This window comes from Coloeus monedula (genome assembly GCF_965178545.1).
Source record: "Coloeus monedula genome assembly, chromosome: 5".
Lineage (NCBI taxonomy): Eukaryota > Metazoa > Chordata > Aves > Passeriformes > Corvidae > Coloeus > Coloeus monedula.
Window position 1 is genome coordinate 33,925,079 of NC_138785.1, and position 22,869 is coordinate 33,947,947.

The following is a 22,869-nucleotide window of genomic DNA, read 5'->3' on the forward strand; positions in this document are numbered from 1 at the left end:
TCAGGATTTAGTCTCATACTGAAGTCAGCACTTTGATCATTATTTTTTTGAGCTTGAGTTCATGATTTTCTTGAGAACTGATCCACAGTGAGCTGTGAGCTAAATCATTGCTGTGGATTACCATGCCAGATTGTTTGGAAGACTGGGAAGGAGGAGCAGGGGGAGCTTCACAGACTTAAACCATTGTGCAGCTCTGTCTTGAACTAACATTTTTGAGTTGTGATAACCTCATTTGTATCTCCTGTAGTCTTCAATTGAGACAAGATGTGTCTGGAAGAGGAAAGTTTTGTCTTGACTTCTATATATGTAGGCTTATAATAAAAGAAATATAACAAATGGATTTGCTACAGCTTTCAAGTGCTTCTCTGACAGTTTACCCAAATCTGTTCCAGGGCTATTACCAATTAAAGAAATAGCAAGCCATAGAAAACAAAGAAAAGTGCTTATGTGTAGGGAATAATCCCCTTAAAAGCTCTCATTTAGCAACCTGTGCATACATACTAAGCAAATTGTATTCTGAATTCACTTTTTCCGTTTAGGAACACTCCTTTTTCACTGGAAGCGGTATTGGCTTCTGCCAGCACCAAGGAAATACCTCAGCTGTCACTTACATTATTTTGTTTGTATGTAAGGTTCTCAAATCACTGCTTTTTTTTTTTTTTTGGTCACATAACTTATTTTCCCCACCTGTCACCTTGATTAAAGAATACCTTTGAAAGGGAAGGTAAGTTTCTGTTTCGTAAGTGTATTTGGATGTAGAGCTGTGCATTCAGGCATGAACTCAGCACAATAAGTAGTGACAAGGAAAGGAAAATTGTGAAGAATGCAACTTGGCATTTAGAGGGGGTGGATGTTTTTGGTGGAGAAGGGGACCTGAGTACATAGATCAGGCACCAGCTCTTGTCGGTACTTTGTGCTGGGGAGGTCATGCTGATAAACAGCCCTAGCCTCAGCTCATATTTATACCATGTCAATCACATACTGAGCTTTAGTCCATCAATCTGCTGGCTCCCCTTTCTGCTATGGAGACATGAGACTATTGCAGTTCTGGGGTCTTTCCAAAGGAATTAAGTAGCCTGGTCCAAGATACTAATCATGAGTAATAGAAGCTTTAAAAAAATTTCCCCTTGATTGTCATGTGATCTCTAGTGTAAAAGTGACACCATTGAGCTTAGACCGAGCTGAGTTCTGATAGTGGGCGAGATAATCCTTCTCTGTGGGCTGCAAAGCATTTGGGATTCTTCTGGATGAAAGGTACTACATAATGCCAGCTATTATCATTAAGAACAGAGAAAGAAATTGCATAAGGTAGGTGGAAGGCATTTGATAATTCAGAGGGGAAAAGACAGAAGTATTTGTATAAGGCACTCAGCAGAAATGTCAGTCCTTGCCCTATGGAGTTTTTGATCCAAGGGCTCAATTCTTCGTGTGCATGCTCCATTTTTACTGGTTAGCTTCACCGCTTGAAGGGGGTGCGTGTTTTGTGTCTCTTCTATTAGTTCTAAGCAACAAGTCAAAGGATGAGAGACTGATAGAGAGCTTAGAACAGGCAAAATTTAAAAATGTCAAATTGTAGGTAGAATGAGACGAGGTTTCTTGCCACAGACGGAGTCTTTATTCTGTATCTGTGTTCTCTTTTCCATTTGACCTTTTGGCAGAGCCTTGGCATTTATTCACTTAAAATAACAAATTTCTGCAATTTAATATGGTGCATTTGTTTCCTTGGCTGTATAACTGATAACATTTCCCTCTTGTGCTTGTGCACTGTTCCAGGGGTTTGACTCCAGAGGAGAAGAAACCCTTTGGTTTTCACTTTCAAACAAGTTTTATGGTCATGGAGAGTAGAAACCCAAATGATCAAAACAGAGGGCTATTTTTATATCTAAAGAATAGTTAGAGCATAAGTGGTTCTGCAGGAATAGGTTGTAAGGGAGAATGACTAATCTCTTTACCCGAGTCTGAAAACACTTTTTTGAAAGGCAGACAAATGCTGTGCAGTGTAGGGAGGAGTGTACATGTAGACTGTATTTTCATCACAGTCTTAGAAAAATTACAGAGTAAATACCAACTATAATGCATTAATAATAATATGTAAACCAACTGTTGGAGTTATTTTCTTGCTCAATCCCATATAACAGCATACTGGCTTATATGTCAGTTGACCATCATAAGGTATATAGTGATCATTTTTGACAGAGGAAAGAATTAAAATATGGAGAATTAAACCAATGTTCAAAACTAACAAAACTGGAGTTACGTTTTAAGATTCAAAACATGCATACGCTTCCCTTCCTGAATGCAAAGACTGAAATTTCAGATGGTGAAACTTTTTATGGTATTTCCAGCAAGAACAAAGTGAGATATTTGGAGTGAGTCTGGAATTTGACTGCTGGACCTTGCACCAATTAAAAAAGCATCGGGCAGTCGAGATGCTTCTTAACTCAGGGAACTGTTGGAAATTACTTGGTCTCTTTAATGAAAGCAATGATATATAAATATATTAATGTTAGTAAACTGTGGGGGAAGTTAGTGCTGGTGAAGTTGAGTGTTCATTATCTCTCAAGTCTCTGTGAAGATTTGAGGACTTCATCGGAAGAATAAACAGCTTTCTGCATCCTCTATTACTGTAGTATGTTAATGTTTTCCAGTAAACAGCTTGATTTAAAATAGTTTGGGCTTGTCAGGAATAGTTCACCAGTGAAGTCAATAGTTTTTTCAGTTCTTTTTAAGGAAAGAAAATCCTAGGACTTTAATTATCCTGAATTTCCTTGCCCTTTTCTTTTATAGACCAGTAGCAAATATCTTGCTTCATAGCAACAATTTGTGTCTTGTGAGAACTTTTTTTGTATGGCAGTGCTCCTCAGAGCTGTGAATATTCAGTAACTCAGCAAATTCAGATTTTTTTAATATATATTAGATTCCCTGACTGGAACATCTGTTTGTGTCAGAGCTGTCCTTGCAGCTTGACTGGTCCTGTGCCAGCTGTTCCCAGTGTGAGTCCCCAGCATGCCAAGAGTCCCTTTTGGCTGCAGGGGGAGAAGATGTGATGGCACCATTTCCCCTGCACTGGTGCCATCTCTGTGTGGGACCCATCTTCTCAGAGAACAGCTGTGGCCAAGACACAAAGTCCAAAAAGGAGAGGTAGGAGCCACCACTTAAATACTTAGAAAGTACTAGCTGTAAGAATTAGAGTAACATTTAAGAAAAAGAATTTCCTAGTCACTTCTTGGTTGAAAAAGAGGTACTTCTTTTTGGATATTTTTTTATCTTTTCAGATATTCTTTTTAAAGACTGAAATGGGAGTAATGTGGTCTAAACATCAGCAAACAGTATATTGCAATTTTGCTCCTAGTTGTAGTGAAAACAATATAACTTTTTCTTTATTTGCAGTAGTGTTCAGAATTTTCTTTGTCTGTGCTCAAGGGATAGTAGTTCAGAAATGGCAGTAAGTTGCATCTTGTGTGAGTATTCTGGTGACAGCTGCAATGTATCTTTATTTGTCTCTGAAACCATGTCATAATAGTCATCCCAGTAGCGTGAATGCAGCTATGTGTGTTAAAAGGTACATGGTTTCCATTGGGATAGTTACTCCATTTTAGGAAGCTGTATCTGTATTAGATACTGTGATGGTATCATTATTTCAGTGCACTTAAAGTAATGCAATTTTTGTGTTTAGGTGAGGTGTGTGTGTTAGAGTGTGCAGGAACTATGCCAGTTCCACAGGTCACAGAGCGTAAGTGGGGACCTTAGCAATGTGTGGCTCAAATTATCCTTTCAAGTATGAATTACCTCACACTTACTCACACTTTATTTCATCTGCTGGAGGAGTGCCTAGTGCTGTCCGTCATTTGGAGGGGGAGTTCATCTTTTGTGGCCCCTGTAAAGCCACACAACTGCATCTCTCTGTTCCTGTCACTCCTTGTGCCAGAGCACCCAGAAGTGAGCACTGTGTTGCAGGTGGTGCTGTGGTAGCACTCGAGTGGCCATGGTGATGATTGTTCAAAGCTCCTTGTGTTAATCACACGATTTGAGATGCATAGAAGAACTGTGGGGCCTTTGGTTTTCCTTTTCAGGATGGGCTAAGATGCGGAATGGTGCAAATGCTCAAATTCAGCATGCAACAGAGTTAAATCCCAAGTCTGTTTTGAAAATGTGGGCCTTAGGCTTACACAGTGCTTCATTGCACAGACCTTTTCTTTCTTGAAGCTGAGGCTGCCAGAACCTCAGCAGGAAAACAGCTTGACTATGGGAGCTGGGAGGTGGACAGATTACCTCTGTTACAAACTTCACATATCTGCTATTTCAACAGCTGGAAGGCACTAACCAAATGAGCAGGGTTTTGAGAGCCCTCAGTTAAGGGCTGTAACTTCTTTCTATAAATAGTTTTTTTGATAGGATGAAATGAAACAGGCAAAAAATGCCTTACAGATGTCTAGATCGTAAGGTCCCCACTGAACATTTTGCATAGAGTTACAGCAGAGCTGGTGTTTAGTATGTTCTTAATGAAAAAGTTGAAGGAAAAAAGGCATTTTAAAATTTTATGACTGGGAAGCAGTATTATGAAATACTTAGACTGCAAGCTCAGGTTTTCAACAAGGCAAACTTATCATAAATCTTTTGACTTTGGTAAGAATTATGATATGCTAAGCACAGGCAGGAAAAAATCAAAACCAGAATGTTTGCTCATGTTTGGACACAAGGGTTTTTTGTATGTAAATGACTGTAAGTTGAAAAGCCATGAAAATCACTGCCCTCATATTTGCTGTTTAGTTTGCCTTGGAAAAATAAATCTGCTAATTAGTTCTTATTTACTATTACAACCTTACTTCACTGGACTACTGAAAAGAAAAGGGAGAAAATTGAAGTAATCATCTAAACAAAATAAACCGTTGATATAGTACTACTGAAATCAACACAAAATGTGAATTGGTGGGCTTATGTTGCTTGAATAATGGCAGAGAAATGCAACTTTCTGGACTGTACTGATTCTCTGTTATCTTCTGTCTGGTTTTAATGAGTACTTCAGAGGAAGCATAGAAAAAAGGAAAAAAGATAAGCCTGTGATAAGCAAACATAGAGACATCAATGAAAGCAGGTACCTAATGTCAAAAAGATAAAAATTCCATCTTTCCTTATTTTCCCTGCTTTCCAGATCTGGATAATATTTTAAGTGCAGAGTGCTTGTTTTAATCTTGCCAAAGCTTTAGGAAAATGAAAAACTTAGTTACGAGGGCAATGTAAACCACCTTTTTTTTTTTTTTTTTTTAATATGTCATTTCATGTAATCAACAATTGTTCTTTTCCAAAGGTGTTTTGGCAGGATTAGAAGCTCTAAGGTAACTTGGATATGATTTTAAAAGCTGGAGCTTTTCTTGCGTGGATGTGGGTGTCACTTTAAACTTCTTGTCTCACAACATTTGCATCAAATTTTTTGCATTAGTAAGTTTAAAGAAGTGGAAGGTTCTGGAAATTCTTGGGGGAATGAAGGAGTCATCATCAAAGAGACTGAGAACTGCTCTGATGGTGTGGACAAGAGCAGGTTTCTTGCCCCATTGGAGTGAAACCCTCAAACTCAAGTCTGCTGGAGGTTACACAGAGACAGAAGACTTTCCCCAGGCACACCCTTTGTTTTGGGCCACAACACATGATTCCTGTGACCTAACACCACAACTCCATGCTGGATTATTTTAGCATGATTTCCTTGGCATTCTGACATCTCTTCTCGCTTCGTGCAGTGGCAGTAGTGCCAGGGAGGCGGAAGAATTGGCATGAGCTGGGAGGCCTTCTGTGTGTTTCTAAGGGGGAGAATTAGTTTTGCCATTCCTGGAGTATATTGCCTGTGGTTTTGGTGTTTTCCTCTGGCTCTAGAACCTCTGAGTAGACGAACAGAAATTACAGATAAAGAACAGACAGAGCATTCAGATGTTTACATGTAATAAATTCAAGACAATGAGTAGTAGTATAAAACCCCTGCTGCTGTGTGATTATCTATGGATAGTGTGATCACAAACATTAAAATGTTGAATCCCTTCTTTTCCTTTTTTCTTATAAGTTGACTGTGTAGCGAACAGGGGAGCTGAATCTTCATGTTGAGGTGATTAAAGTTATTATTCAACTGTTTTTCAAGGCACTTTTAATTGTAGAAGGGAATTCACACTATAATGTAAAGGCATTACATTGGTAACAATGCTGATGTTGTTCTAATCTGAAACCATAGAGTACATTCTGAATTTCCAATCTATTGATTATTAAGTTAAATAAAATGGTATTTTTTTTCCAGTGGAACAGAGGGGAGTGTTAGGAAGTAGTTGTAAATGAAAGTGGGGTCTTTTTTGACACTTTTTATTTCTTGTGCAGCATTTCTGCAGTTCATGGACATAAGCAAGGAAAGGTTGAAGGAAAAACCGTTTTCTAGCTCCTGTTTTTGAGAGGACATTGTGGTCTGTACAGTGTCCTTGCAGGCAGTGGGCTCATCTCATGGGATGAGTGGGTTTTATTTCCATCAACTTTCTTGGAACTGTTCGTTTGTTTTCAAAACAAATGTTTTAATTGTGTGGTTTAGAGAGGTCTGAGCAGAGTTTAGCCTCTCCAAATCTTCTTTTTTATCTTTAAAAGCATGTCTAGAAGAAATGTAATCTCAAATAGAAATCTTTAGGAAAGAGAACAGGCATTATAAAAGCTTTGTAATAACTTCTTTTAATGCAAGAGCTTTGTGGATCTTTTTACCCCAGTTGTATGTAGAGAACAATGTTAAGTGAAAAAGGAACAAGCTTTCATGTAAAAAATGTGTAATTCTGAAGGCTGAGGTATTTCCTGAAGTGTGAGTTAAATTGTTCTGAGGCAAATTTTCCTTAAGCCAGGAAACGCAGGTCTTCCGGTGAAATTGTTTCCATGGAAGGTTTCTGCCTGACCTTCCAGGTGGAGAGTGTATACTTCATTCTAGAGATGCACAGCAATTGCTGTGTGAGAGCTGGGGCCGCTGAAGGCAGCACACAGCTGACCAGGGAGGTGCCACTCAGCAAAAAGTGTAAAACTCTATCAGAATATACCCACACAAGTTTTAGCCAGTCCACGCTGAAGTGCAGAGAAGTGTTTGAATGTACTGTGGAGAATGAAGTTAATCAGTTGAAAATAAATGCTTTACACAGATTACTTTTACTTTTTCTGCTAGTTTTTTGTGATAGAGGGGAATGTAAATTGTTATGTAATGTCACTAATTATGAGTTCTATTTTTCTTTCTTGTTCTCATTCACAGTGTGTGCTGTACTTGTGGGCCTTGAAAATCCTTTACCCCAAAACACTGTTTTTACTTCGTGGGAACCATGAATGTAGACATTTAACAGAGTATTTCACATTTAAGCAAGAATGTAAGTCTGCCTTATCTTTCTCCTCTCAACTCCTTTTTCACCAACTGAATTTGTTATTTTGCAAGTATTTGATACTGGTTCACTATCAGTAATTTTTCATGTACTTTTCATGTTAACTGCCATTAATTTTAAATTGTAATCCCTGTTCTCAGAGAGGGCAATCACCTTGCAGTGGTGTGGAATGGAAGGGCTTAGACCCACCCACATTTGAGCTTGCCAGCCTGGTTTGGGAGCATCCTGGGGCTGCTGTGGGTCCATCTGGGCATGGATGCCTTGGTAAACATGTACTGCTGCTGATGCTTTTTGCAGCAGCTGAGGGTTTGCTGCCCCACACAGCAGCTTGGCAGGCAAAACCTGCTGTCATGCCAGCTCTGGCGGCTGTGAGAGGTTCCTGACTGCTGGTTAAGGAGGTGGCATCTCACAGGGCCTCATCTCATGCAGCAGGAGAAAAACGCAAGGAATTTTTATTTTGGTTTTTCTTTTTCCTGTAGGTATAGCATTTTCACATTTATCCTGTGTGTAGGCTTAAACTTTTCAATATGCTCTTTTTATATGAATTCCTTTCTGCGTTGCAAGAAAGGATGCAGTGACACATAAAGGCTCATTAGATGTAGACCTTTACCTGCACAATGAAGCTTTTTTTTTCCTGTGACGCTGTAAGATGAAACTACTGCCATAAGTCTTATGTTTCCTTTATAGACTGGGGATAAAGGAAATGTTAATTGGCTCAAAGGCTTCATGGTTTACTGAGTTTAATATGCATATTGGTAAATTAACATTTCAGCTTCATTGTACCACCTCGTTCATTTCATAATGGCATTTCTGTAGATAATTAATTATAAGGGACTAGGCTAAAGTTCTGACTATTTCATAGAGAGTATACTGAGTGATAATGATGATAATCATTCAGCAGATGTTTTAAGGCTTACTCTTCAGATTTCATACAGAGCAGAAATGGTAGACTATAATGGTATATTCAGTTGTTTATTTACAGTTTCTTAGAAAAAATATTATAAACTTTTATTAATTTCACCTCAGAATAGGAAGACGTTTTCCAGCAGTGGATAATAAAAATCCTGAAGATATTTTTGTACAAAGCAAAAGTTTGGGTACAGTCCTCAATACCAGATAAAGTAGTGAGAGAACAAGTTTGAGATATTAAGCATATTCCTTTTTCCTCTTGAATATTGATGGCACTTTCTGTTACCATCTTAATTTTTAAAAGGTAAAATCAAGTATTCAGAACGTGTATATGATGCCTGCATGGATGCCTTTGACTGCCTTCCCTTGGCTGCTCTGATGAACCAACAATTCCTGTGTGTACATGGTGGCTTGTCTCCGGAGATCAACACCTTAGATGACATCAGAAAAGTAAGTCGTTGAGGTATTACCTGTTAGCACAATGTAAGCACACCATCTGATGACTCCTTGTGCCTTGTTAAGCATTCTGTGCTTTCTTGGAGAAGATATGAAAATAGCTCTAGAAAAAACTCACAATACTTAGAAGATGTAACAGAAAGGGATCCTATGATTGCAATGAATGTAGTCGGCATTTTTTTTATAGTCAAAGCTTCGTTCTCAATAGGTCCTGACGTATTTTAATAGTTTTGCACTTGAGTGCCTTGCAGATTGTCTAAGTGAGGCTTAGTAAGTTCATGCTTGTTGTATGCCTATGTTCTGAGAAGTTTCTCAGAAATCTCATGAAAGTTCAGAGAACAATGTCAAACAGCTTCTTCACATAATCCAGTGTTGTTGCATGTTATCAAGGATTAATTTTTTATTCATGTGTTTTGTAGAAGAGATCTCAGTTGATACTTCTAAAAAGAGATATTTAAACCATTCATTCTTAGTGTTCCCAGCAGAAAAAAAAATAGCTTATTTCTTGTTTGCTGTTTGAGACTTGCAAACATGGATATATATTTCTGAGCTTTCAAGTTAGTAAAAGGTAATCTATATTCTGAGGTTAATTTGTAGTCTACTAAGAAATTAGTATAGTTTAAAAAAACCCAAGTTGAGCCACTAATTGTTTCAAAGCAATTAGCTTAAGATATTAACTGCACTTTAAAAAATTACTGAATGCAAAGTTTTGTTTCTGAGGTAAAGGTTCACTAATCTCAGTAAACAAAAATACTCTGCCTAAAAATTAGCTGGCTCTGCAACAACATAATGGCAGAGTAAAGTTGTTTAGCTCTCAGATTCTAGATTAGGTTCATTAACACCTCCACCTTCCCCCTGCCCAACCCAGCAGGTTTATTTATCTGTGGCAATCAGCAGAAATTGGGTTTGCATATTTATGAACTTTTGTTTAATTTAAATGAATTGTAATTACATAAGCATTAGTTGGAGAGGGCTGAAATAAGAAGTGTAGGTATGCTGTGAATATGTCAAGATGAGAATGCAAAGCTAAAATTGTAGAGGTCTCTTACTAAAACTTTCTAAGTGTTGAAAACGTATAAAACCAATATTTTCTGTTTGAAATTTTTTTTTTTTTTTTTTTTTTTTTTTTGAGGGGAGAAGGTATCTACTAGCTACTGAATCATCGCTTGATCTTTCTGGTCAAAATAGAGAATGTTTCAGACTGCAAGCCTTATTCATACATCCATCTTAATAAGGCTGTTCTTATATGAAAGAATTCTTTAGATAGCATATGGTGGTTTTATATTAAAGAGTTTTGCAGGAGAATACTGATTTTTATTATTTTGCTATACTTCATTTTATTTGCAGCATGATTCCATGTAATTTGAAGCTTTAAATACTCATAGTAAGAACAAAAAGAGGAGTTTTTAGCTGCCAAATTACAGTTAAGGTTATGGGAGCAACAGGAATGTCATGGCAAGATGCCATAATGCAGAGATATTGTCTTGATATTTAGATACAATTTTTTGTGAAAATATATATAAATCTAAATGGGATCTTGCTTTGAAATAACTACTTTATTTTCTTGAGATGCTCCACTTACATAAATTGAATGCTGTAAGGTTTGAAAAATCATGAAATACAGAGCTACTATATTCTCCTTTGTCCACTGGAATGCTTGCAAAAACCAGTAGAAAAGGCAAAAAAAGCAAACAAAAATTCATGTAGAACGGGAATCTACTGTATCTCTTAATTTTCAGTTATATCTCTTGCTCCTACCCCCTGTCAGTGTTAGCAAGGAGTGTTTTGCTGTTACTTAAACTCCATTGCTTTAAAGCTGAAGAACAGATTGCTATGGGTGTCGTTTGCCTGCTCATGGATTGAACTACAGTAATTTTGCTTCAGTGTTTCTGTGATACATAGTTGAAAGAAGTTAGTATTTCTTTGTCTCCTATTTTTCTTAGTTAGATCGATTCAAGGAACCACCTGCATATGGACCTATGTGTGACATCCTGTGGTCAGACCCACTGGAGGACTTTGGAAACGAGAAGACTCAGGAACATTTTACTCACAACACAGTCAGGGGGTGCTCGTACTTCTACAGGTGATTATTACTACTTTGAATAGATTTCTGTAGGTGAACTGGTTCTGGTTTTGCAGTGTAAATGTTTGCTTGAACTTTGTGGCACTACTTAGCTAATTAGGCCTTTTTTTTCTGCAGGCTAGCCTTGTTTTCAGATAAATTCATGCTTGCTTTACTTGAAGCTCTTTTGTTAAGCCACAGTGGAGAAACTCTAAATCACTTAATTTTTTTCACAAAAGCCTGTGTATTATACTTATTTTTGTTCTTGTAAGTTACAGAATGAATGTGTCACTATTAAAAAGGGGTACATAACTGCATTTCTAGTTTGAAAATTAAAACTTAATTTCCAGTGAAAGATGCCTGCATTGAAAACTGATTACCTATTGTTCTGCAGAGTAAATAAAAATGGTGATTTTGCCCACAGAGGTACTTTTTTTTCCTCTCAATTTGATCAAACTTTTTTTCATGTTTGGGAATAATTCTTCTTAAGAAGTTCAGTATTTGAAGAGCATTTGTTAGATGGGACTTAATAAGAGCTGAAATGCAGACAAATGCCTGTAACATTCTTGCAGAAACATGTATGTACCTTCCTCTGACAGTGTGGGGATTTTAAGGAATTTGGGCTTTTTTTTTTTTTTTTTTTTTTTTTTTTTTTATTATGGTAGTTAAGAACAACATGTAAGGATGCCAGAGTAGCAAAACTAGCAGGAGAGGAGGTTAAATGGCAAAACGAGCAATGTATTCAGTGAAATATTAATTTAAAAATCCATTTTTGTTCAGGAGAAATGTGAAGATGCTATTGAAATGTTAAGACGTTGAACTTTTTGAAGTGAGGCAGTTCTGCTTCAGCCCATGCTAGTTACACACAAGCCTAAGTTTTCTCAACAAACTCAGCAGAAGGGAAGAATTCAGCTCTTTCACTTGCCTTAGAAAATCTCACCTTGAGCACAGCTGAGTGTAGCTGTTTAGTAACTAATCAAAAGTAAATCAACGGCTTCTATGAGTAACCAGGTGACAGAGCTGCTGGAATCAACCTCCTTGTTGGTAATGTTATCAGGAAGGTAACAGATGGTTTGATGTTCAGAAATGAGATATCCTGCTTCTTCCTTGGAGCTGTAGTTGCTGCAGTGTGGGGCCAGCTAAGAACAGAGCAGTTTGCACTGCAGCCTGGGCTGCTGGCACCAGCCTCCGGTGGGGAAGTCTGGCCGCGCTCGGGTCCGTGACATCTGGAAGGTGCTCAGTAGATGTGTTTGGGCTTGTCATGAAAGGGGTGTCAAACTCCTGCAAACAATTGATCAGTGCAGAAATGTGCTATGGCTGAAGGGTAAAATCATGGCTCGTTCTCTCAGCAGCAGTAGCAAATGCTGGACTGTACCTGAGACTCCCAGGCACTGCACACAGGAGGAGTAATAGTGATTTCCCCTCATGGATGGCCTGGCAAACATGGCTTGTGCTTAAATACAGAGCTGCTTATATACTGGAAAAACTTCTAGATTTTAGGTTGGGGTTTTTTTTCAGAGGTCTGCTTCATACAATTGCCATAAAATTTCCTTAAAATATATATCAGTTTCCTCCAGAAAATATATCAGACCTAGTCTGTGTCCCGACTCATGTTCAGAAAAGTGCATGTTTCAGGAGACGAGAAAGTATTCAGAAGACAGCTAATTATCAGGCCACATGTGAGGGACATATAACTGCTTAATGATTCAGTCAGAAGGCTAGCTTGGAGTCATGTTATCTGAGATTATATAAAGGCAAGCATTCCTTTTAAAAGAAGTGCCTCGTTGCCCTGGAATATGAATAATTGCTTGTCTAATGATAACACCTGGTAAAAAAAGGTATCCATCAGTGTGGAATGTCTAATTTTCCTTGCCTTTTCTAGTTACTTCCTGAGTAAAGGAACAAATTTCCCTAAACAGGCATCTCAGCTTGTAAAGGAAGGACTAAATTACGCAGTCCTCCTTCAAGAATGCCTGTTAATAGAATGATTGTGTTTATTCTTCACTGAATAAAATTTCTTAAGTTTCTTCAGTCATTTCCAGAAAGGAAAGTAAAAAGTTAGCAATGAGGATTTTGAATGAAGGTCAGGAAGATTTAGCTTGTGCCTGTGAATCAGCAAAAGGATTTCTAGATGATTAAGATCTCCTATCAATTTCAGGAAATATCTGTAATAAATAACTTTTATTTATCAGAGGTGTTCATTATAATGACAAGTTGCAAGTTACTTTGCTCTGACCTAAAGTTATTTCCTAATACAAAAATGCTATGAGGAAAATAACAGTAATGTGGCTTTCTAACTGTGCATGTAACAGGTTAACAGGACCTTCTATCTCAGTAGTGCATGAAATCCTCTTCATTCAGCCAAAAACCATTTGTGAAGTGTTGGGCCACTTGTATGAGAAAGTATAAAGACTGTAGCTTACAGTAGTCTGACAAGCTTCTCACTGCATTTCTTACATGATCACTCTCATAGAGCCTATTTAATTTCAAACTGATCCAGTATTTCTTCAAGAAACTTCCCTTTATGTAAGAGTTCTTGAAACTGCTATGGCTAGCACTGGAAAGTGTTAGATCTTGAAACCATAGGCGTAACTTGTCATTTAGAGATGTAAAAAATAGCCTGATTTTCAGAAGTGCTCAGAGTCAACACTTAATGCACACTTTTAGCATCTAGCAGCATTTTGCACTGTGGATTGTCAAAATAGCACAATGCCAAAGTGAAAAGTTAACTGTGGAATATAAGGAATTCTTGAAAATATATTGCAGTTTCTGTACCTTAAAGAGAACAAAAAGTGATAGGGATGGGATTTCATTTTTCCTATCTGAAATTTAAAATTGTATGTCCTTTGTAGTTGTGGTCATGTTTGATGCAATTTTGTGAAAAAGTAGAAATTATTATTGGAGGGCTGGTTGTTTAAATTGTTCTTTAATTATGATTAAAGCTTTTCTTTCTTCCATACCCAAAATAATGTTGTGTTCAGAGTAGGTTATAAACAAGAGGGAATTCATTTGTCCCAGAGGGATGTTAGACCCACAGACACACAGTTTTTCAGCTAATACAGCCAGTAACAGTTTTTCAGCTAATACAGCCAGTAAAGATGTTTTCCTGTTTACCAGATTATCTAGTTCTTGCCTTGAATTTTCCTAGCAAACATTTATTTGCGCTTAGCAGTTTGTACTGATCCTGCCAGTGACTCTTTGCACTTCTTTCATGAGCTAGTGATATACTAACTCTCAGGCATTTTTATAAGAAACGGGTTGGACACCAGGAAGAACTTCACTTCTGGCTGCCCAGAGAGGTGGTGGAGTCACTCTCCCTGGAGGTGTTCATGAAACATTTGCCAGCCTTGGAGAGCAGTGAAATGGTTCAGCCTTACAGATACTCTGGGGCAGAATATTAATTTTGGCCCACGAGCACATGATTTCAGTGGTGTACTTGATGTGCAAGTTTGTCAATATGCAAAGACTAAAGAAATGTCTGTGGAAAGCTTTTGCAGGCTGTAATGTGTTTAAGTTCAGGGTGGGAGGCACATTTGTATGAATTTATTTTTAGTTGCAGCATTTTAGACAGATTTTTTTGCCCACTTTTCCACTCTTCCTTCTCCTGGGCCAGAAACTTCTTGCTGCCCTCAAATTATCTGCCCAGATATACTGGTAGAATTGCTTGTGTGCTCCATCAGGCCTGGGAACGCATCCAGTTTTAAAAGAATGACTCTGCAAAAAAAGATGTGTTTATTTGTTCTAATCCCATGCAGTTCCCTGTTCCACTTCCCAGTGCAGCTCTGCAGACAGTACAGCTAAGAGCAAGAAAAAGCAGGTGGAAAGGGATGTTCTGAGAGCTGCTTAGGACAGCACAGCAGCAAAAGCATTTGCCTTTGGAAACTCAAGTATGAGACCAATGGACTTTGCAGGAAACCTATTTTATATGTGCATGTAATGTTACAGAAGCTTTTGGACTGAATTTGAATGTTCTCTTTTGAAAAAAATGCTTATGCCTCTCTTTTAATGGCATGATGAGGGATATGAAAAAAATCATGTTAATTCCATCTATTTTTTCCAGTTACTGATGGAAAAACAATTTGAAAACATTTGCCATTTTGGTTCACATTAGCAAAGTATTGCTTCTCTTTTAAAACTGCTCAGAAGTAATCAGTGATCATGCAAAAGAGACTTCAGAACTAGTAAATGCATGAGGGAGTTTAATGAAAGAAGGATGCCAAAGTAGGGAATATCACAGTCACATACTCCATGGGGAATAACATCTCTCTAGCTTAGTAGAGAGGTGTTTTGTTTTCCCTCTGAGTCACCACTCCTCCGTGATTCAGCATGACACATGAAGGCAGGGGGCTGGGTCGCTCTGGAAAAGCCTGTTGCGTGGGGGATTTCTGTTTGTTTGTTTTCCCTCTTGGCCAACTGCTTTATTTCTGGCTCATCTGAAGTACAGTCTGGGCTCTGCAAAGCAGTGCAAGAAGGAGAGTGTTTCTGGAAGGGTAGTTGTCTGAAAAACTAGTAGAGAATTTGATTGCAAGTCAGTTATTTTAATAAAAAAGATTAGAAAAAAGATTTCCAAGCAGAAGTCATTTCTGTGAAAGTTTGTTTCTGATAACTTTTGCCATAATCTCTGTTTTGTTGGCTCTTTGTAGGACTTCTTGTTTTCACCTGCTTTTTAGGACATGTATTTTTGTGTTGAGGAAGATTGTTTAATATAAAGCAAACAGATACTAAGGAAATGCTGGATAGCATATGTAAGAGCTGCAAATACTGGAAACTTGCTTCTCCCCAGCCCCTGCTTCAACAAGAAGCTCAAGAAAAATGCCTGCAAGTTGCTTTGCCTTTTTCAAAATAAAATATCCAGGTAGACTGCTCATGGGTTGTGGTGGTCTGGGTAATGGGGCAGCTGGCACATTGAAGGTCCCATGCTATTCACTTGGAAGAAAAGAAGACGGGCAGATTCTTCTTATGTAAATTTGCATGGAGCACTGTGTGACATCTCTGCCTTTGTAGATGTGGGCCCTGTAGAATCAGCCAAATTCTGCTAGCAGAAGTCTTATTTTCCACTGATTTATGAAGAATAAGATAATTAAGCAAGAAAAAACCCACCACTTTTGTACTTGAAATTGAAAGAACCTATCATATCTATTTAGGAGCATTTTTTACCACTTCATTATATCTTCTTTTAAAGCAGTACTTAACACTGGATGGAAAGAATACTATGGAGGAAAAAAAAAAGTAATAGCCTAGACATTTTGAGCAGCTGCACTGATAATGAACATAATCAACTGTCTAACAGATTTTTGTGATAGACCCCAGTTTTCAGAAGTTAATGTAAGAATTTCTAAACAAAATGTACCATAAGTCTACATTTAGTCACAATTAATTATGAAAAGAAATGTATGCAAATCAGTTCTCATTTGCCAGTGGTTTGAATGGCAGCCTGTCAGCATTTGATATCATTGCACTTGCCAAAACAATACCCCACGTAATTTGGGAATTGAAATTGTTTTATAATGGCAATCTTTTTAGACAATTCCAAATACCAGACCTGCATCTGAGAATATATGCTATGTGGCTCAAGTCCAGAAACAGCAATGTAGCATTTCACTGGGTTTGTAGCCTCTAGCTGCAAATGATATTTCAGCTTCAAAATATCCAGGAAGGTCTGGAAGCAAGTAGTAGAAATTCTCTTGGATAAACTAAAGGAAGATGATGCATTAGATTGGGGAAGGAGGGTGTATATGTTTTCATCCTTTTTGTGCATGAAGTTAGAAACTGATGGGGCTGTTAACTGATTGCAAGTGAGCTCTTAAGGTGGTCCATGAAATCATGCCTGGGACAGCAGTATTTTGTGCAATGTATAGTTGAGATTTTTTACTTTTTATCTTGCTCAGTATGTTTAGTACAGATGTATTCAATGTGCACATTTTTGGGCTTTCAGAAGTCACAGGATTTACATTTTAAGTTGCCTAGTGGAAAGATAATTAAAGGAGATAAAGTTCAGGAAGATAAACATCCCCCGTCTGAAGATAGGTTTGCCTTTCTTCTTTCTGTCTCTTTTCCTCTCTCTCCACTTACCACCTTATTTTCTGGTGTCCACAAGCAGCCAGTGCATACAGTAGTCAGTGGGTGAGGTTTTCTGTTACATGCAACTGTTGTATTACATTTTGCTTTTTTGGAATAGAGTAAATCTTAGAGTAATAAAAGAAAGTGCCTTTTTTCTGACAAGCCATAGGCTGATTGTTGTTATGTAATGAATTGCAGTTTCTAGCATTCCTCTCCAAGCAGTTATGGGGTGGGATTAAAAAAGATACTGCTGGTAGTGTTCTCTCTACTGAAATCTGCCTGCAGAGCAGGCACTGATTTCATGAATGATGCATGTTTTATGATACATTTTTTGAAAGCTAGAGCTCTGTGTGCTACTTCTGATAATGCCATAACAGGCGCTGTTGTTCTTTCCAACAGTTACCCTGCTGTATGTGAATTCCTACAGCACAATAACTTGTTATCCATACTCCGAGCTCATGAAGCCCAGGATGCTGGGTAAGTATGTGTGGAGAGGGGGTAATAATAATAATAATGATAATAATAATAATAATGAACAGAGCACAGAAATTAAGAACAGATGAGTAAGAAAGAACTGGAAAATATAAGTTGCATCAGCTCTCACTTTTTACTTTTTACTAATGCTACAAAAATACACATTGGCACTACAGTGTCTTTTACATTATTATTAGTGAGTTACAAGACTTAATGAATCCTTATATATGCCACTTACTTAGCCTTAGTGATTTTAAGTCATATAAAATGACCAAAATTTTTTTTTATGCCAGACTTGGAAAGAAAACCAAATTCATTTCAGAAAAAGATTTGCAAATGTGCCAGTCTTTTGACACACTGATTGCCATGATGCAGGGAAGTGATTTGGCTCACAAAGGCCAGAACATCTTTCAAGTCTTTCACAGCTACCTGAAACTTTTGGGCCTACTGATTTTACACTTCATTAAAAAAAAAAATCATGGAACTCAATAGGCACATAAATTTTTCTGCAGGAGTATCATCAATGAATTCAAAGAGTCAAAGCCATTGTATGCAAAAAACAGTCCACGTCAAGCATCAGGTGGTGTTGATGGTTCCCCATGAAACTATTGTCATTACAACTAAAGAATTTTTTGTGCTGCTTTAAAAAATTACTTTAAAAATTCCTCTTATTTAAAATGTACCATACTTGTGAAATATTAATGAAGGATTGGAATCTGAATAAATAACTTCGCATAAACTATTATTATTGTGTTTGTTTGGAGGTAGAAACTTTACCCAACTTGAATGGCAATAAAAGATAAATTAGCAGCATTGTAGGAATAAGGTCAATATTCACTATGCTTATGAAAAGCTATTCTGAATGTTTGAATTGTCATGACTTCAAAATGGTAATGCAATTAAAAGCAAGCTATTACTAGGCCAGAAACACCTAGCATGAAATACACAAGGGTAATGAAATTTCATTTTTATTGTATTGCTTTCCAATAAAGGGTGAAAAATAAAATCTTGTAGAAGAGATTGCATTGAAGCTATACAACAGTTTCAGTGCAACTTTTGTGGGTGTTTGCTAAATTCTTAGGTTACTTGTAGCCTAGGACTAAAGAGCAGTATTTGGCGTACTTGTGTCTAAGAACTGTTTGGTTGGTTTCTTTCCAGTTACTTGCAGGTTTAATGCTTGATTGATTATTTGTTGGTCCAGTAAGCCTTTCATTTTTCATATGGCAGGTTAGGCAGTGAAAACATGCAGATAATTAATACACTGACTAATAGAGTGGATAAGATTAGACACAGCACTGAAAGTATCAGATGCCCTGTTTCCCCTCCCCTTCTCACACCTTCCATCTCCCCTGGCCTTGCCATCGCTTCCATGCCTAGAGAGGGCAGGCAGCAGGAGAGTCCTGGAGGACACGCACTTCCTTTTGAAGGCAGGACCCTTCCAAGGCACCTGCTGGTGCTTGCTTCACCCGCAGTCCCACAGAGGGAAAGTCTGGGAATGAATGTCCTGGGCTGCATGCCTGTAGAGGCCCTCTGGCTCCAGGGATAGGCACTGAGCAAATTCACAACAAAACACACTTCTGGCTCACTGGATTTCAGACAGAGACACAACTTCAAGTGTGGATCCCTGCTCATGTCAAATGGTTATAATGAGAAAGTCTGCAGGAAATACTTCTTTCCCGTGGCTTTTCAATAGCTCATGTGCATGTTTTTCAGTCTTGGCACTTGTTAACAGCCAGAGCACTAATGTACTAGGGGTTTTTTGCACTGTATGTGGTCAGTGACAAACATACATTCAACACTGCATAGTAATTAGTATCTTCTCTTTCCTCTTAGGTATCGTATGTACAGGAAAAGCCAAACAACAGGCTTCCCTTCGCTAATCACAATTTTTTCAGCACCAAACTATCTAGATGTATACAATAACAAAGGTAAGACTTTAATTCCTGTTAATGAACAGTAGACTGTACTCCTGTTTACTCAAATATGTTGGTGTTTTTTCACTCCTTTATTTATTAGTTCATGCCCATTTTCCTCCTCTATTTATTCATGCCCATTCCACCTATTACATAATGCAATCCTAATTAAATTTATTACAGGCAGATGTATGCCTCTGAACATAACTGTGTATTTTAATATGCCTTAGGATATTTCTTCATTTTGACTGCAAGTTATTAAGTAAATGTTACATGGGAAGCAAAACTTAAAACAACTCTATTAACTAAGAGAAGTATGTTAAGAAATGCTCTGGGAGATGTTTAGAGCCCAGTGTTCCTTACAATTAATTATCTGTTCCTTGCTTCTTTCCAATAAAATTATTGCAGTTTGTATGTGCAAACTGTCTAACCAGTTAAATTTTGACAGATCATCAATGGATAAAGCATGGGATGGATATGTGAGTTCCTTTACGTCTTGGGTTTTTAATCCTCGACCACTGATATGTAGAAAATTAAATATAAATAGCCAAAAAAAAAAAAAAAAAAAAAAAAAAGGTTACTGCAGAAATAAGAGTCACTGGTCACTCTATAAAGGCCCCACTGAATATGTCTTCGCAGCTTCTCTGAATTTATTCATTTATTGCATTCCTGGAAATCTCTAATGAACTGGAAAAAAGAATCATGTTTCTAAAAATGAAGTATTCTAATAAACCTGTCCTCCTATATTTTGAAATGAGCAGTATTGTTTACTTTCTCCTAGTCCCCATCATGATAAAAGTATTTGTGTTCCTCTGTGAACAAAGTAAAATAATTCTTTCTCAACTATATTCTTGAAAGTCGCTCCCTTGCAGAGATCAGTTTCTCTTGCAAAGGGATATTTTTAATCTGGATGTTTGTTTGCAGCGGAAGCAAGCAATACTTATTTTTAAACTTGCAAAAGAAAACTTCTTCAGGCATCATTTTGCATTATAAAATTTATAATCTAAAAGCTTTTATGCCATGAACTGTAGGCAAGGGAAGGAAGTACTTCACTGGTAGATAATGGGGTTTGTACACCTCAGTATTCTCAATATTCCTGTTAACTTATGAAAAAATTAATATGTTATTCTGCAAAACCATGCCAGCAGAACTGTCAGTAGCTACTTTTGTAAAAGTTAATAATGTAGGGCCTTTGTTAGCAACCTAAAAAGTGCAAGTTGAAGCAAGGAATATGTTAATTTTCTGGGTAGGATCATTGCTATTGGAGGAGAATTGTGTTTACTCTCCTGATTGGCTGCTTTGGGTCGAAGGCTGAGCAATCACAAGTCTGTACAAGGAAGGTGACAGAAAGTGTTCACCTTTTGTTTCTTAGGCATGGAAGCAGTTTTGTGCAGTGAAAGCAATGGATGAATTATGTGAAACTTTGTCTTGAAGGCAAATGTTTAATGTGAAGCAATGATTTACAATGTTCAAAACCTTGAATTTGAAACCATGGAGTTAGGGTGGTAAAGAGAAGTGCCTCTCTGTTATCTCCATTTCAGAAGAGAGGGTCATCTCCCTTGTTCCAGGATGCCCCACTGTGGTGGGCAGGTCTTACATGTGGGGGAAAGCCTATTTTGATGGAAGGCTGTACACCATTTGGTGAGAGGTGCTGGTTATCTGTGGTCACAACTGGAGTTGGTGTGCACTGCCGGCAATACCTGCTCAGAGTGAGCTCAGGCAAATCAGCACTGATGCAACTTCAGCACCCATGTGCCTCTCCTTAATATATGACTTGTTGTAAATTCAGAGGCTGACCTTTAGCAGCTTTGTAATGCATCTCCATTGAGTTTATCTGCCTCCTTTTCTCTCATTAGAAGTTTTGACGCTTTATTTCATGTGACTGATGGCACAGGCTCTTGGCATTTAAAGTACATCATGCATAGTTTTTCATGCTGCGTTGCTCATACATCTTTATCTGGGTAATCTCTAGGTGCTTGCTTCCCACTTGAAGGAGAATACCCACTGTCATACAGAATTGAGTCCAAAACGTAATTACTTGTTGGCTTCCTTGGTTTGCAGCAGATGAATTCACTGAGAGCACAGTTTCTGACTGATTTCAGGAGACAAAGGAAGATATTTCCATCCAGAGGTGTTGTCAGGATAGTTGCTCTAGCTGACTCATCATGCACTGGTACAGAACCTGATTGATTTTTACAGGTCGTCTGGAGGTTTGGTTACTGTCTGTCCTTGGAAAAGGAGTTACTCTCCTACTACTAAGTCCCTTCTTGTCTAGTATGCATTCCCAGTGTTCCTCTGGTTGTCAGCCAACAAAGCCACCCTGTGTAAATTCTTGAGAGGCTCCACCTCCCACTGACATGAAATGGGTAATTTTTAAATGCAGCATTGTTTAAGATAAACACAATTTTTAAAAAGCTGCAAGAGGCCAAGAATGCTCATTTTCTACCCCAGGTTGATAGTTCTTGTACCCATTAAAGCAGATAGATGTACTTTCTTGAGCTTCTTCAAAGCACTTCAGGAGTAGATCTGATTGCCAACTCTATCCAAGGGCTCCTTCAGTCCCTGCTGGAGAGCAGCCACTGGGATCAGACATGTCCTCAAAGAGCAATAGGGAGGCAGCAATCTCAGTGCAAAAGAGGGTTTAACAGGAGGAGCTGAAGATAAGCTAACCAAACAAGCCCATGTTCAGCGTATCTGCTGTTAATAATGCTGCCAGGGAGCCTTTGCATGATCTGCCATGGGAACCTCTTCTGGCTTTGCTCCGCTGGATTCTGGCACCGAAGGGAATTGTCTGTATCCTTTGGTTCCTGGCTGTTGCCTCGTGCAGGCTGTGTGTGTTACTTGTGCACCACATGGCTGTGGGTCCTGTCACAGCCCCGGGCCACACACACACAGCTTCGGGTGCCAAAGGGAGGTTTTTCAATTAGGAGGCTCCTGTCAGGGCTTCCCTCTGTAGTTAATGGAGACAGAGAGAGAGGCTTTCAGGGGGGTGATTCAGAGACTCAGAAACTGCCTCGATATTGGGAGCCTCATATCCTCCGTTTTCCATTATTATCCTTCTCTGTTACTGTTATTAATGCCTTCCATATTCATTATAATGGAGAGCATTGGCAAAGGGAAGGAATTTTTATATGGTTTTTGGCAACTTCTGAGCTACTGTTCAGTGTCTTCATAGCTTTCTCAGACATTTCTGCTTTCGTTTATTTTATTAAAAGGCATAAAGATAGTTTAAGATTATTATTAATACTTGTTACAAGAAATACCAGTGCATTGATGATTCTTCTAAGACTACTGCTTCTGGAGAGAAAGCTTGTGCAAGAAGATAAATGTTAATTGGATTGTGGTAGTTACCAGTGACTTCAGGGCCTCAGACATCATCTGTGCTGCTCAGGAAACTCTAAGAAAGTTGTGTAAGTACAGATTTACCCCTGTGTTCCAGGGTGCCCGTAACTAGGAGGAATTCTCAATAGCAACAGAAAAAGAGGGTGCCAAATATTACCGTATGGTATGATCTGGCCTTGCGTCATGTCTAAACTTTCGTTCCTGCATTCAGGATTTCTTAATGCCTTAACTAGGACTTGCTATAATGCTGCTTATGCACCCCCCCACCCCTCAA

General features: G+C 38.2%; 1 protein-coding gene across 4 annotated transcripts in view; it reads left to right on the top strand.

The window, feature by feature from the left end:
- PPP3CA (protein phosphatase 3 catalytic subunit alpha) overlaps positions 1-22,869 on the top strand; it is a 175,639-nt gene that overhangs the window by 127,649 nt on the left and 25,121 nt on the right. For all 4 annotated transcript variants that reach the window (XM_082281599.1, XM_082281600.1, XM_082281602.1 and 1 more), the window contains exons 4-8: positions 7,256-7,367; positions 8,593-8,738; positions 10,688-10,827; positions 17,266-17,343; positions 19,174-19,268. In XM_082281599.1, the coding sequence (XP_082137725.1) occupies positions 7,256-7,367; positions 8,593-8,738; positions 10,688-10,827; positions 17,266-17,343; positions 19,174-19,268 (571 nt within the window). The remainder of the gene's footprint in view (positions 1-7,255; positions 7,368-8,592; positions 8,739-10,687; positions 10,828-17,265; positions 17,344-19,173; positions 19,269-22,869) is intronic.